Genomic DNA, 13,378 nt, shown 5'->3' with positions numbered 1-13,378 from the left:
GTCCAGAAAACGTTGCCGTTAATGGTTACAAACGTGGTGTTGGATGAGGAAATAGAACTTACCTTTCCTACTCTTGCGACTATCCAAATATGAATATTAAGGTTTGGGGTAGAATTCCCTTTCCCCTTTTCTTTTGGAATGCCATCCTAGAGAAATTTCTTTAGACGCGATGCGAATGCACATCAAGCAATACCTGCTTAAGGTGAAGGGCCTATGGACGTGAAAGCCACTCTCGATTGTACATGCTCTCAGATACTAAGATGATTGCACCGCCATTTGGTCTGTTACCGCCTGCTAGATTACTATTAAGCATATGACAAAATTTCTCTGCAAAATCTATTTCTATCCAACATGTAATCTTATTTTAATATCCTCAAAAGGCAAAGAAACTAGAGAGAATGCCAATGTTCATATCACACAGCCAGGTGGCTGCCAAATAGATCGTTTTCAGGGTCACTCCACAGTATTTTGAGACTCTCGTGATTGACAGACTCCAAGCATCATGTATCGTTTTTCAAGCATATATAACTTTGTTTTCGCTAGTGGTATTTTGCTTCACCCGAAAGGATAATCAAGAAAGTTAAGACCGATTCTGAGATGACATTCTCTCAGTTCCATGCCTTTGCCGGAAGCTGCTGGATCTAAGGTCAGGATCTGACGCACTAGCAGTCTGATGAAATAGCCAACTTGATTCTCTGTCAACTTGACTTGACTAGAAAATGACTGCAAGTGATGTCTTTCCCATGCACGAAATCGGATTGGTGGAGGATTGTCTGCTTCTTGGATGTTCCGACCTGATGTACCTGGTGGGACAAAATAGAACCCAGTCTGATCGGAAGATGAAGCGACTGGCCCTACTTGGGACAAGGCTCCGCAATTGCTAGACCTTCGGGTCCCAGAAATAATGGGGGTGCAAATTGCTGGAGAATTGCCAGGTTGCTGTTGATAGTATGCTTGAAGAGCTTGAACTCGAGCATTACTTCCTTGGTAAGGTGGAATCACTGTGGAACTAATTGAGCTCCCAGCTCTAGCACTAGAGCTGTGGAAATTACATGCATACGAAGTCATTATTACAACTCCAGCAAAATCAAACGTCTATTAAGTAATCACCCAAATGATCATTGCTGAGTCCTACTGAACCAAAGTGGGACATATCCTTCTACTAATTAGAACTCCTCAGAGAGAGGATAGGGGAGTGCTAGGGATACCTGTGGCCGACAAGGAATGGATGCATGAAAGAACCCAATCTTGGAAGATCAGAACTACTTCTATCCGGCCTTTGAGAAACAGGCGGAATTGAAGGCTGATCAGCACTGCCGATTCGACTGCTGCTCCTGGAGAAGGGAGGAGAATGGTGCTCCCAACCATGGTAATGAAGATCTATAGCAGGAAAAGCATAGGAACCAGGAAGCTCACCAGGTACTGAAGGGCCGGGCTTTTTCTTAATTTAAGGTTTTCAAAATAAATAAGTCTTATTTTAGGGTAAATTTTCCGGTTTTAGTGTGATTTTAAGATACTCAGAGATATTAAAAAGAGAGAAAGAAATTAGAGATAAATAAGATATTAGAATTAAAAGAAATTAATAAAATCAATTACAATTAAAATATATTTAAATTTTAAAAAATACTTTAGTAGAAAAATATAATTTTTCAATGAAACATATCACTTATAAATTTATAATAATTAAAATTATTAATTATATAAAGAAACAAAATTTGAACAATAAACTTGTAAAACATTTAATATTTAATCCTGAAAAACTTATTCCAAAAAACTTGTAAATTTTGTGTATAATTTTTTTTAAAAAAATATAACCTTTATCCAGTGGACAGAAGCTGTCCGCCGGTCGGTCCAACGGGAAGACAGCTTCTGTTTGCTAGTCAACAGAGCTCACTCTCTCCGTCTCAGCAAAAATCATCCAAAATCACCTTAAATGGGAAATTCCTTTTCACACTACCCTGAAAAAGAAATTTTATAAAATTTCATTCTAAAATAATTAATATTCTTTTTCAAAATCCTAACTAGAGAAAAACCCCTGAATGATTATCAAAATTCGAATCGTGTACTGATGATACTGCTGCTGTATGTTCTGCAAAGAGAGCATGATGTCCCAGAAGATCATGATCTGCATTACAATATCAGTACTATAAACATCGTTAGCTACAATTCTTTCAGCAGCAGAACTGGAAAGAGAAAAATAGAGGACTCTCTTACATGCAAATGTAACTGTTGAAAACGAAGAGCAGTGCTTGGAAAAGGAGACGAACAGTATGCGCACTTCTTGTTTCCTAGTGGACAAATCCTTCTTCCTTGACTTCTCTTTCTAAAAGAGCATTCGACTTCCCGTAGAAAATTCAAATATTTAAAGAGGAGGAATTCCACTCTCTGAGCTTATTCTATAATATACGAATGCGTAAGAAGGAGGAAACCTTACATGACCGAGAGTCAATCCAAGGCAATCTTCCTCAAGCGACTGAATGAACAGATTCAGAATGAACTCCAAAGGACTGCAAAAACCATTTAAAACCACATGAATATGAAGTGAAGTGGCATAACGCAAAATGCACAATTTGTAAGTTTTGATTATCTTAAATAAACGTGAGAATCATGAAAATGCAACTGAAATGCATGGTATGAAAACCTCAGGGAGGCATTAGTAATTAATCCAAATAATTAAATTTCTTTGCAGATAGATGCGTTAATGTATGCCCAGTAGCAATTAGCAAAGGACACGTAGCATTATCATAGTGCGAGAATGTAATTACGATAATCAGTGAGGGATGGGTTGTAACGGGAAATGTACAAAATCCTTCCTTATAAAACGCTCTCCTCTTTATACTTCCACAAGAATCCAAACATTTCTAAAACAAAAACAAGAAAACACCTCTCCTCCATATTTTACTGAAAAGAGGTACAAGCTTTCATATTCTTGCACTATTTTCTTTTCTTTTCTTTTCTTTTCCAGGTAAAATAAACGAGTAAAGCTTTTCTTGATATATCTATGCTTATGTATTGCAAATTCTCGTGGTTTCAGATTTAATTGACAAGTGTTTGTTATCGGGGAAAAGAATGAGCAGTTGTGCAAGCCGCACTTTGTACGTAGGGAATCTTCCTGGAGATATTCGATGGAGAGAAGTAAAAGATTTGTTTTACAAGGTTTTTCTTTCCCTTCTTTATATTATTTTAACTGTTTCTTGAACTTGTAACTCAACTGAATTGAATTGAATTGTTAATGCTGTTACTTTCTTGGTACTTTGGCCTAGTGGGGCGGAATTTCAAACTTGATCCTCCACTTCCTCTCCCATGATCAGAAAAGAAAAAAAAAAAAAAAAAGAAGCTATGTATAGTTTGAAACCCTTATCAAACTGAAATTAACTAAATAACAATATGGTCTTAAAAGAAACACATAAAGAAACGCTTAAATGATGTGCTATATTAGTTTGTTTCGGCTGATATATTTTTTATGAATGACATTCTATTAATTTTTTATTAAGCAGCTTATGAGTTATGAATCAAATATTGATGCCTTATTTTATATATTTGCAGTATGGACTCATTGTTAGGGTGGATCTAAGGAATCCACCAAGAACCCCAGGTTATGCTTTTGTTCAGGTAAGCTTGCTTGGCTTTATTAATTTATTTCTTAAACTGGTCATCATACACCTTTTTCTTTGTTTTATTTTATAAAAGAAACAAGGCGCTGATGCAATTCTTTGAATTTTTTATAATGTAGTTTGAAGATGCTTGTAATGCTGAAGAGGCCATCCGTGGTCGTGATGGGTATAACTTTAATGGATGTCGTTTACGAGTTAGTAGTTGCTCATCTTCATCTACTTTTCTGTTCATATAGCTTTCTCTATATTTGGGTTATTGTCATCGGTTCTTTGATTCATTCTATTTTGTACCTCAATGATACTTGGCAACGTTGTACATCAAACCCCTCATTAGGTAGAGCTTGCTTATGGTGGTCGAAAACATTCAACTCCAGGCCATGGTGGTCGAAAACATTCATTTCCAGGGCGTCATTATAATACTTGCAGTGGTATTAGTGAAAACCATGGTCCTTCCAAGCACTCTGATCATCGTGGTATGTTTCACTCTGGCATCACTAACGTTGATCCATGATTATATTTTATTTAAGGTTCATCTGATAACCCACTTTCTTGCAGTTCTGGTCACTGGATTACCTTCATCTGCTTCATGGCAAGATCTCAAGGTTTGCTTTATTTGCCTACTAGATTTTAGTTCTAGTAAATTAGTAGTTTCAAATTCAAGTCATAAAATGAGTTGGCTATTATCAATAAACTGGTATTAACCATGCATATACAATGATCAGGATCATATGCGACAAGCTGGGGATGTCTGTTTTTCTCGAGTCTTTCCTGGTCGTGGTGGTGAGTCGAATGAGCTTATGATTCTTTTGTTAGGTTCTGCATTATACATTTAAGTAGCTCACCTCAGTTAGTTTGCTATTAAGACTAATTAAGTTTATGCATGACTGATCCAACCAAACTATATGTTTATATTGAAATATTATCAGTAACGTTATAAAACATATTGAGGCTAGGAGGGTATTAGTAACTTCTTATTCTCCTTATTTCAACATGTTGTAGGTAAGACAGGAATTGTAGATTATAAAAACTATGATGATATGAAACATGCTGTAAGTTCTTAAGCTGATTATAACTTTGGATTATTATTCTGGAATTTTATGGCTTTATGTAATATCATTGGGTTCAGATTAATTGTGGCTCTCTTTTGACCTATATGCAGATCAAGAAACTTGATGACTCTGAGTTTCGCAATGCATTTTCTCGGTCTTATGTGCGGGTATGTATCAGAACATTTATGTTGTGTTACATATATGTTTTTTGTTACTTACCTATTGGCCTTTTCTAGGTGAGGAAGGATGATTCGAGAAGAAGCTACTCCCAAAGTCCTAGTCACGGCACACGTGACCGGAGCAAGAGCAGGAGCAGGAGCAGGAGCGGGAGTCAAAGTCGGAGCCGTAGTCGCAGTCGTAACTGCAGTGAGAGGAGCAGGAGGTCTCTTTTATTGGCAAAGATTAGACTGTTGGTTTCAGTTATTGTGACTAGTGATAACTGAACAGAAGTGACTTTTATTGCAGCAAGTCTCCAGGGGCTAAATATTCTCATCGCTCTCTCTCTGTATCTCCTGGTAGATCTGTTTCTCCACACTCTCATGCTGGATTGTCTCCGAGATCTTCAAGGTATTTCTGGTTGCATCTTTTGTTCTCTTCAAATTTGTTAGTGAACATGGTGGTTAGGTGAAAAATTATCTGTTAATAGCCTTTTACTTTTACTGTATTTTGCCTGTTCAGTTAAGTGGGATGAGCTATCAAAGAAAAAGAAATTCTAAATAAATAGAAAACAAATGCTAGGTCTGGGAAATTCTTTCAGTTTTTATGTTTAGGCTCCAATTTTTTCATTTCTTGCTACTTTCTTTTTGAGGTGTTAAATCTTAACAGCCAATTTGTAGATTTGGCAATTAAGTTAGGTCGCAATGTATACCGCTGCCCTCAGGGACGGGCCATTCTTAAACTTGCATGGGTGCCTGGAGCATAATAATTCTGATTCCCTTCTCTGTCTCGACAATGATAATAAACACAGAAAACAGATGATGCACACTTAAGTTGTATAGATTGGTTTTTAAAAGTTTATTCATTTCTGTTAAGCGAGGATGGTGTAGCCAGTTTTAGCATGCACCTAAAACTAAGGCCTGAGCACTTGTGACTTGATTCTGCAATCCATGTCTGCAGACCTGGCCAAGGGCGCCTGAAACGGCAGTTCACAGTTTGCTTAAAGGATGAACCATGAACCAGCCCATTCATAGATGGTCTAGATCATTATTCAGGGGCACATGAGTTCATGAGGGTTGGCAAGGTGTCATGCTTTGTTTGTAAGGGTTCCTTGTTTTGCTTAGTAGATCTGGCTTTGTGCAGCAACCTGGGGATTGGATGTTAAGAACTTGATGCAATGGTGTGCTTATATACCTGCGTCTCTTTGGAGGTTTGAGGTAATGCATTTTTATTGGTGAGCAGCTGAGTACCTCCTGATCATCTTATAATGCTGTTATCCTGGTGTGTAGTTCAGTGCTAGACTTCATCCAGTGTGGATGGGTCACAACCCGAAAGCTGGATTACTCTGAACTAAGTGCTATTGGTACCATCCCACAGATCAGCTATATTTACAAAAATTGAAACTACTTCAGCATCTATCCCTTCCTGTACTTGGGGAAACTGATAGGGACAGTGTAGTTCTCTTATCTGGTATGGATGGGGAGGATATCCCAAACTTTGGCAACTCGTGTCATGGTGCTATAGTGATTTTTCTTTCCTCATGTTGATCTAGTTTCACGAACTTCTAGGAAAAGCCCATTACCAAAGTGTTGAGGTCGTTTATTATCTTGCAGTGGTTTTTTTATTCTCTTTTTACAATTTTCTTCTAAAGACTGGCGGTATTTCTTGATTCTTTTGGTTGCTGGTCACTATGAGGTGGAAGTGGCAATGAAGCTTTTGGATCAAGGATTATAATGGATTCTTATGGATAATTGAGTTGTTTCTGGAAATTTTTGCAGATACCGATCAAGATCAAGATCCCCACTAGCATCTGTAAGTAAAGTATAATTTAAATTCCCATTGCCAGTCTCATGTGGATTATTTAATAATTACTTTTGCTATTCTTGGTGGGGTGTGCAGCCTTCTAGCAAACAACAAGCAGGTAGAAGAGCAACCAGACAAGGCAGAAGCAAAAGCAGCAGTGGATCTCAATCCCGATCACCTGCTGTATGATTTCTCTCAGCATCAAAAGATGATTGTTCTTGATTATTTGATACCATATGTTGTCTTCTCAGGATGTAGATTGGCTCTGATCATGGCTGCAATTGGCAGGTTAGATCTGATCAAAGCCGAGCAATGGACTCTGCAGATTCTAGAGATCGTTGTTGAAGATATTGCCTGCCCTAGTTGTAAATTGATGTTAGTCAACTGCGAGAAACCTTTAACGAACTGGAAATAGCTTAAATATACCTTACATTCTGGACAATTGTTTGATCAACTGTGTAGTCAGGTTTTATGCCGAGATAGTCATTTAGGCTTACGGTGGAGAGGCGATTCATCAAAATATAAGTACTTCTCAGTCTATGTGCTTACCTATAAGTACTTCTCAGTCTATGTGCTTACCTACATTTATATGTCAAATTCTCCCAGCTTTTTGCAGATTGGATGCGTTCACTCTTTAGAGGTTTTAAAAATTCTCACCCTGCTTGCATTCTAAAAAGTCTAGAATCTGAAATTTAGGTTCACAGAATTGTGGTGGTAGTACTGTTATGGATATCATATTCTAATGGTACTTACCTCAATCTCTTTTCCCCTTTCCTTATGAATGCCTACCTAAGGAAATTTCTTTAGCTGCATACTCAGGGACGTATGGACATGAAAGCCAATCTCAATTGTACATGGTCTCAGATACTGAGCTGACTGCACCGCCATTTTTCAGTATCACTAAATGAACAAGCCTTTCTTATGCCATTTGGTCCGTTACCGCCTGCTAGATTACTAATAAGCAAATGACAAAATGTCTCTGCAAAATCTATTACTATCCAACATGTGATCTTATTTTAATATCCTCAAAAGGCAAAGAAACTAGAGGATGCCAAAGTTCATCACACAGCCAGGTGGCTGCCAAATAGATCGTTTTCAGGGCCACTCCACAGTATTTTGAGACTGTCATGATTGACAGACTCCAAGCATTATATATCGTTTTTCAAGCATACATAACTTTGGTTTCAGTAGTGGTAGTTTGCTTCACCCAAAAGGATAATCAAGAAAGTTAAGACCGATTTTGTGATGACATTCTCTCAGTTCCATGCCTTTGGCGGAAGCTGCTAGATCTAAGGCCAGGATCTGACCCACTAGCAGTCTGATGAAACAACCAACTTGATTCTCTGTCAACTTGACTTAACGAAAATGGTTGCAAGTGATCTCTTTCCCATGCACGAAATCGGATTGGTGGAGAATTGTCTGCTTCTTGGAAGTTCCGACCTGATGTACCTGGTGGGACAAAATAGAACCCAGTCTGATCGGAAGATGAAGCGACTGGCCCTACTTGAGACAAGCCTCTGTAATTGCTTGATCTTCGGGTCCCAGAAATAATGGGGGCATGAATTGCTGGAGAACTGCCAGGTTGTTGTTGATAATATGCTTGAAGAGCTTGAACTCTGTCACGAGCGCGTGCGTTGCTTCCTTGGTAAGGTGGAATCATTGTGGAACTAACTGAGCTCCCAGCTCTAGCACTAGAACTGTAGATATCACATGCATATGAAGTCATTGTTACAACTTGAACAGAATCAAACGTCTATTAAGTAATCACCCAAATGATCATATGCCAAGTCCTACTAAACCAAAGTGGGGAAATATCCTTTTACTTAGGTATAAAGTAGAACTCCTCAGAGAAAGGAAAGGGGAGTGCTACCTGTGGCCAACAAGGAATGGATGCATGAAAGAACCCGACCTTGAAAGATCAGAACTGCTTCTAGCTGGCCTTTGAGAAACAGGTTGAATTGAAGGCTGATCAGTACTGCCGATTCGACTGCTGCTCGTGGAGAAGGGAGGGGAATGGTGCTCCCAACCATGGTAATGAAGATCTATAGCAGGAAAAGCATAGGAACTAGGAAGCTCACCAGGTACTGAAGGACCACTCCAATGATTATTAAAATTCGAACCATCTGAAACACTTCCACTGGAGTTGGAAGATGATGGATGAACTGGTCCAAAATAAGCAATATACGGGCATGGATGGGTGGCTGATGATACTGCTGCTGTATGTTCTGCAAAGATAGCATGGTGTCCCAGAAGATCATGATCTGCATTACAATATCAGTACTATAAACATCATTAGCTATAATTCTTTCAGCAACAGAACTGGAAAGAGAAACCCTTAGTTAAGGAAAATAGAGGACTCTCTTACATGCGTTCGATGAAAATTCCCCTTCCCTGCAACATATAAATGCAACTGTTAAAACGAAGAGCAATGCTTGGAAAAAGAGACAAACAGTTTCTTGTTTCCTAGTGGAAAAATCCTTCTCCCTTGACTTCTCTTTCATAAAGAGCATTTGACTTTCCCATAGAAAATTCAAATATATTCAAATATTTAAATGACTGGGAAAGGTATTAGCAGTTTCAGCACATTATCTGAAAGAGGAATAATTGTTGCTCCAAATGTTAGATAATGCTTACTCAAAGGATGATGGGAGCCGTGCTAAACTACCAAATGGGCACCAATGAACTCCAAAGGACTGCAAAACCATTTAAAACCAAATGAATATGAAGTGGCGTTAAGTGCACTTAAACTGTAATTCGCACGAGCACATGCACATGCAAAATGCACAATTTATTCTTAACAAGAAGCCATGAATCAAGATCACTTGTGTATTAGGTAAACATGAGATCAAAGAGCACAATTGAAACAGACACACACCATGTGCGCTCATAAACACATAAATTAGCCAGCAATCAGCTAAAAGAATGCATCTTTTATGTGACCTACAAATATGAAAGCATTGAAATCAAAGCATGAATCTATGAACAATACAAGAATATATCAACATAATAGCAAGGTTCAAACTTTCTCTCAAACAGCATATACATTTGACCTACCCTCCTTAGGGAGCTTCTGGGTTGCACCTTGATGGCATCTCAAAATTTTCAACTCGGTACTGGCAGAATGCAAAAGGAATCTGGAGAATCAAGCAAGCCACGCCTACTAAGTTCATGTCTATTTTCTTAGAAAAACAGTCGCTTTTCCACATCCATTAACAATATTACTAGTTATTCTTTTGAAGAGTCCTCTTTCTAAGATTCCAGCAAAGGTTGCAAGAAGGACCGAGATGAAAAGACTCCAGCAAACGTCGCCAGGATCAAGAAAAAAGATAAATATCTCACATCACAAAAATTGGAATCACCGCACTGTTCATACATGTAACACTATTTTGTTGGTCTATTAAAAATATATTGCCTTGTGGTCTAGATCCCAATATTGTTCCACAATGCAATGCTTTTCAATAACAAGCCTACATGTAATGCATCCAATACAAAACAGGATCCTATTCAGTTTTTTTTTTTTAATTAATTTATTTGGCTTAGGACTATATTTAGTTTTACTTTGTTTAGGCTTCTCTTGATCTTTATTTAGATTCTTGTTTAATAAGTCTTTTACTCGACTTGGTAGGATTAATTTTCAGGCTAAAATTAATAATAGTAGCAAAAATAGGAAAGCTAATAAACAATTTTATTATAGTTTATTTTATTTTATTTAGATTTTAATTCATAGGTTTGTTAAACCCTCATTATATTCTATTATTCCAACCTTAATCTTCCAAGTGGCACCAGAGTGAAAAAGGTCCCTAATTATTCTAGGTTTCTTTTCTTTAGTTCAGACCAATGATTGGCGAGATGGAGACAATCAGGCCCAAGTTGGAAAGAGTTGGCTGAATTAAGAGAATAGCAGAGGACTTGACCCAGGTTGTACAAGCCTTGCATAATTAGGAACCTGTGGAAATCAGAATGAAGAAAGTGGAAGGTGACCACGCACAATCCAAGATTTCAAAAGATCTTGTGGTTAAAAATGAAACTGAGGGTGTGAACCTTTTCATGAAGTTGGACCCACAAACCAAGCGACACAAGAGAGACTGGAAGAGCGGTGGCTACACGCTTTGATTTCTTAAGTGGAGGAGTTGAGATCGAAGTTGATGCAACCAACCTCAAAGAACCAATTTATAACAAATGTTTTAATGATGAAGAAGAAGTCAACTTGTTTCCTACCCAAGGAGGAACTCTTTGAGGTTCAATATGTTTTTACTTCTATATTGCAAGAAAAAGAAGATTGGAGAGGACTTAGTGTAATTTATTGATGGTAATGATAGTGTAGAGTTATAGCATCAAAAGAAGCAACAGAGGAGCTGAATTTGACAGCCAAAAGATAGCCCTATCCTTACGCTAAGTTATATCTTGTGCTAAATGTCCTCGCTAAAAGTAAATGCTAAATCAAGGAAGGCCATCGCAAATTGAGTCACTAGTTGTCGAGTGTCGACTGTACTATAAGGGCGTCCTACATCTACTCTACTTAAAGAAATAGTCTAGCATACTGATACCAATCTACTCTACTTAAAGAAATAGTTATGCTGATTTTGAATGAGATGGTTTGTACAAGCACAGAAGGTGAACTCTTGATTGTCATTTTGCACTGGAAACAAATGCACAACAACCAGAAGAGTATTTTTTGGATTCCATAACGTCAAATAATTATGAAAACAAAAGTTCACCATTTACATAATTGACCATATACATAAATATCAAGGTTTTGCTCATTCATCAGAGAACTAGTATTTTGAAGTGATACAGAAAAGAAATAAAATGTATGACCTATGTACATAATTGAATATAAATTTCATGCAAATAGAAGCAAATCAGCAATATTTCATTAGCAACCACAAATCTTTTGACTGCACAGAAGTAAACTTTTTATGGAACTTTCTCTATGCATGTATTTACCATTTCAGAGTAGCTCAGGTCATAAAGGTCTTCATCATGCGCCCAGTCATCCATACTAAATTCTGGCAGTGAACGGCAACCATTGGCATAGAGCCACTGCCCTTTTTCAATTTTTCGACAATTAGGGCATTGCATTGCCCCCTTTATATTAAATGCGGAACCGATGCAATCTGAAAATAATCATGACAAACAGATATTCAGTGCCAGGAAATAATACAGGTATTCCTTCACTAAAAAGGTCAATGATTAATAGACATAACCTAATTGAACCAGTATCGTCAAGAAAAGAAGAAAAAAGACCAAAATTAGCAGAACCAGCTACTACTTTTTTGAGAAGGGAAAAAACCATAGCTGTGGTCTACTCTAGGAGGTATCTGATATTAATAAGGACTGCCAAATACATCGAAATCAGAATTCATATGCTTGATGCTGTTTACATATTATGCATTTTAACATTTAAGTTCATGCTCTCACATTACTCTTTATTATGCATTTTAACATTTAAGTTCACGCTCTCACATTACTGATATAAATCATTGATAATCCACATTGTGCTTTGAGCATCAGTCAAGAGCGGAATAGCACTTTACAATACTAAATTCAGGAGGACAGTGTTCAATATGAAATTCTTTCACAAGCAAGCTCAAGTATTGATGGATTGTAACTGTTATCTATATAACAATATTGAGGACCACAGTTAGATTTGAATGGTGAACAACCTTAGCAAAATGGGCGAGATTCAATGACATACTAATTTCTAAAACTTAATCACGCTAATTCATTCCCAATTCTTACTCCACCTCCTCCTTCAACTACATATTCAAGGCTGGCATCTGAAATTCTCCAAATCCAACACAGCTAACATGCATAAACTATCTTGGAATAGCAACATTTATCTCCATTACATTTATGAAACAAAAACTGATTCTTCTTTATTTAATCAAACTTGTCAAATTATATCTAATCACTAAAAAACCAAATCACAAACTCATTTTCATCACCAAGTCAAATGCAATTAAACAACACCCATATCATACCCAGATCTCAATATTTCAATCCAGAGCAAAAAGGTTTCAACTTTACCAAAAAAATTCAAAATTGAAATACAATCCCGACTCACCCAAATGAAATTGGTGTCCACATTGAAGCTTAGCCCACGATCGATCTCCATTATCAGTAACTACATCAAGGCAAATCGAACATGAAACTGATCCAAATGATTTTCCACATCCTCCACCACCACAATCACCATCTCCATCATCAGCAACCACATCATTTTCACTATTTCCCAACCCCATCACCACCGCCACCCCCCACCCCCCCAAAAAAAAAAGGAAACCGCAATCCCCTTCAGAAAAAAAAAAAAGAAAAAAAAAAACCACTGTCTATACCCTTTTTACAAATTAACAGAAGGGTTTCTAATTTAACAGAATTTTAGAAAACAACCCAACAATAAAAAATAATAAACTAGCGAAGATATTAGGGGGAAAGTAGATATGATAAATAGTTATATATATAAACAGAGAGATATAGAGATTGCAGATGTCGATTATGGTTTTGGTGACACTGGTAAAATCGCTTTTGATAAAAATTGAATATTTTTAATATATATATACTTTGGGTTTTGCTTGTAGTTCTTCTTTGTTTCTGTCTCTCTTTCGTTTCTTTTATTTTCTTAGCTCCCTCCTGTTGTGTTCGTGTCTTCAGATGGCTTCTTGCCGTTAGATTTGGGGTGGGTGTTGGATTGCTGTTGGAGGTCGTAATAACCGCTGCTGTCCAAATGGCTCTGTGATGGACGGTTATTATTAA

At 37.4% G+C, this 13,378-nt stretch overlaps 2 protein-coding genes and 1 non-coding gene across 9 annotated transcripts; 1 reads left to right on the top strand and 2 right to left on the bottom strand.

The window, feature by feature from the left end:
* Window positions 1-90: 90 nt before the first annotated feature.
* LOC8287096 lies at window positions 91-1,441 on the bottom strand (the record flags this gene model as incomplete). Its single annotated transcript, XR_007217717.1, has 2 exons — window positions 91-1,039; window positions 1,209-1,441. It is a non-coding gene; the product is annotated as an E3 ubiquitin-protein ligase IPI1 (transcript).
* LOC8287095 (serine/arginine-rich splicing factor SR30) lies at window positions 1,289-7,237 on the top strand. Of its 7 annotated transcripts, none has more exons than XR_007214288.1 (15): window positions 2,445-2,572; window positions 2,690-2,911; window positions 3,035-3,156; window positions 3,547-3,612; window positions 3,734-3,808; window positions 3,949-4,087; window positions 4,170-4,216; window positions 4,337-4,394; window positions 4,614-4,663; window positions 4,774-4,830; window positions 4,900-5,045; window positions 5,129-5,230; window positions 5,780-6,036; window positions 6,114-6,631; window positions 6,719-7,237. XR_007214288.1 is itself a non-coding variant. In XM_015714974.3 (15 exons), the coding sequence occupies exons 3-15, from the start codon at window positions 3,070-3,072 to the stop codon at window positions 6,965-6,967; spliced, it is 1,005 nt and encodes a 334-aa protein (XP_015570460.1). In that variant the 5' UTR covers window positions 2,445-2,572; window positions 2,690-2,911; window positions 3,035-3,069; the 3' UTR covers window positions 6,968-7,237. The 7 variants fall into 7 exon arrangements, 2 of the variants coding, with proteins under 2 accessions (XP_015570461.1, XP_015570460.1); XR_007214287.1 differs by having other exon boundaries at window positions 6,109-6,631; XR_003078097.2 differs by having other exon boundaries at window positions 5,780-6,631; window positions 6,719-6,805; window positions 6,911-7,237.
* A 376-nt stretch (window positions 7,238-7,613) lies between these two features.
* On the bottom strand, window positions 7,614-13,378 carry LOC8287094 (E3 ubiquitin-protein ligase RFI2). Its single transcript, XM_002512392.4, has 6 exons — window positions 12,690-13,378; window positions 11,570-11,739; window positions 9,257-9,315; window positions 8,988-9,013; window positions 8,493-8,883; window positions 7,614-8,319 (listed from the first exon to the last, which is right to left on the bottom strand). Exons 1-6 carry the CDS (start codon window positions 12,865-12,867, stop codon window positions 7,851-7,853), a joined length of 1,293 nt encoding a protein of 430 aa, XP_002512438.1. The 5' UTR covers window positions 12,868-13,378; the 3' UTR covers window positions 7,614-7,850.

Source organism: Ricinus communis, chromosome 10 (assembly GCF_019578655.1).
Source record: "Ricinus communis isolate WT05 ecotype wild-type chromosome 10, ASM1957865v1, whole genome shotgun sequence".
In the NCBI taxonomy this organism is placed as follows: Eukaryota; Viridiplantae; Streptophyta; class Magnoliopsida; order Malpighiales; family Euphorbiaceae; genus Ricinus; species Ricinus communis.
Note: the sequence above shows the minus strand (reverse complement) of the source record. Positions and strands in the feature narration are given on the sequence as shown.

Excerpts from the sequence above, each read along its gene's own strand:
- LOC8287095 (XM_015714975.3), top strand. The coding sequence starts at position 3,070 with ATGAGCAGTTGTGCAAGCCGCACTTTGTACGTAGGGAATCTTCCTGGA. Across the intron at positions 3,613-3,733 it reads CAGGTTATGCTTTTGTTCAG|TTTGAAGATGCTTGTAATGC; the intron begins GTAAGCTTGCTT and ends TTTATAATGTAG. Across the intron at positions 4,217-4,336 it reads CTTCATGGCAAGATCTCAAG|GATCATATGCGACAAGCTGG; the intron begins GTTTGCTTTATT and ends TACAATGATCAG.
- LOC8287094 (XM_002512392.4), bottom strand. The coding sequence starts at position 12,867 with ATGGGGTTGGGAAATAGTGAAAATGATGTGGTTGCTGATGATGGAGAT. Across the intron at positions 9,316-11,569 it reads ACCTGAGCTACTCTGAAATG|TCCTTTGGAGTTCATTGGTG; the intron begins GTAAATACATGC and ends ATGGTTTTGCAG. Across the intron at positions 8,320-8,492 it reads CCATTCCTTGTTGGCCACAG|TTCTAGTGCTAGAGCTGGGA; the intron begins GTAGCACTCCCC and ends TGATATCTACAG.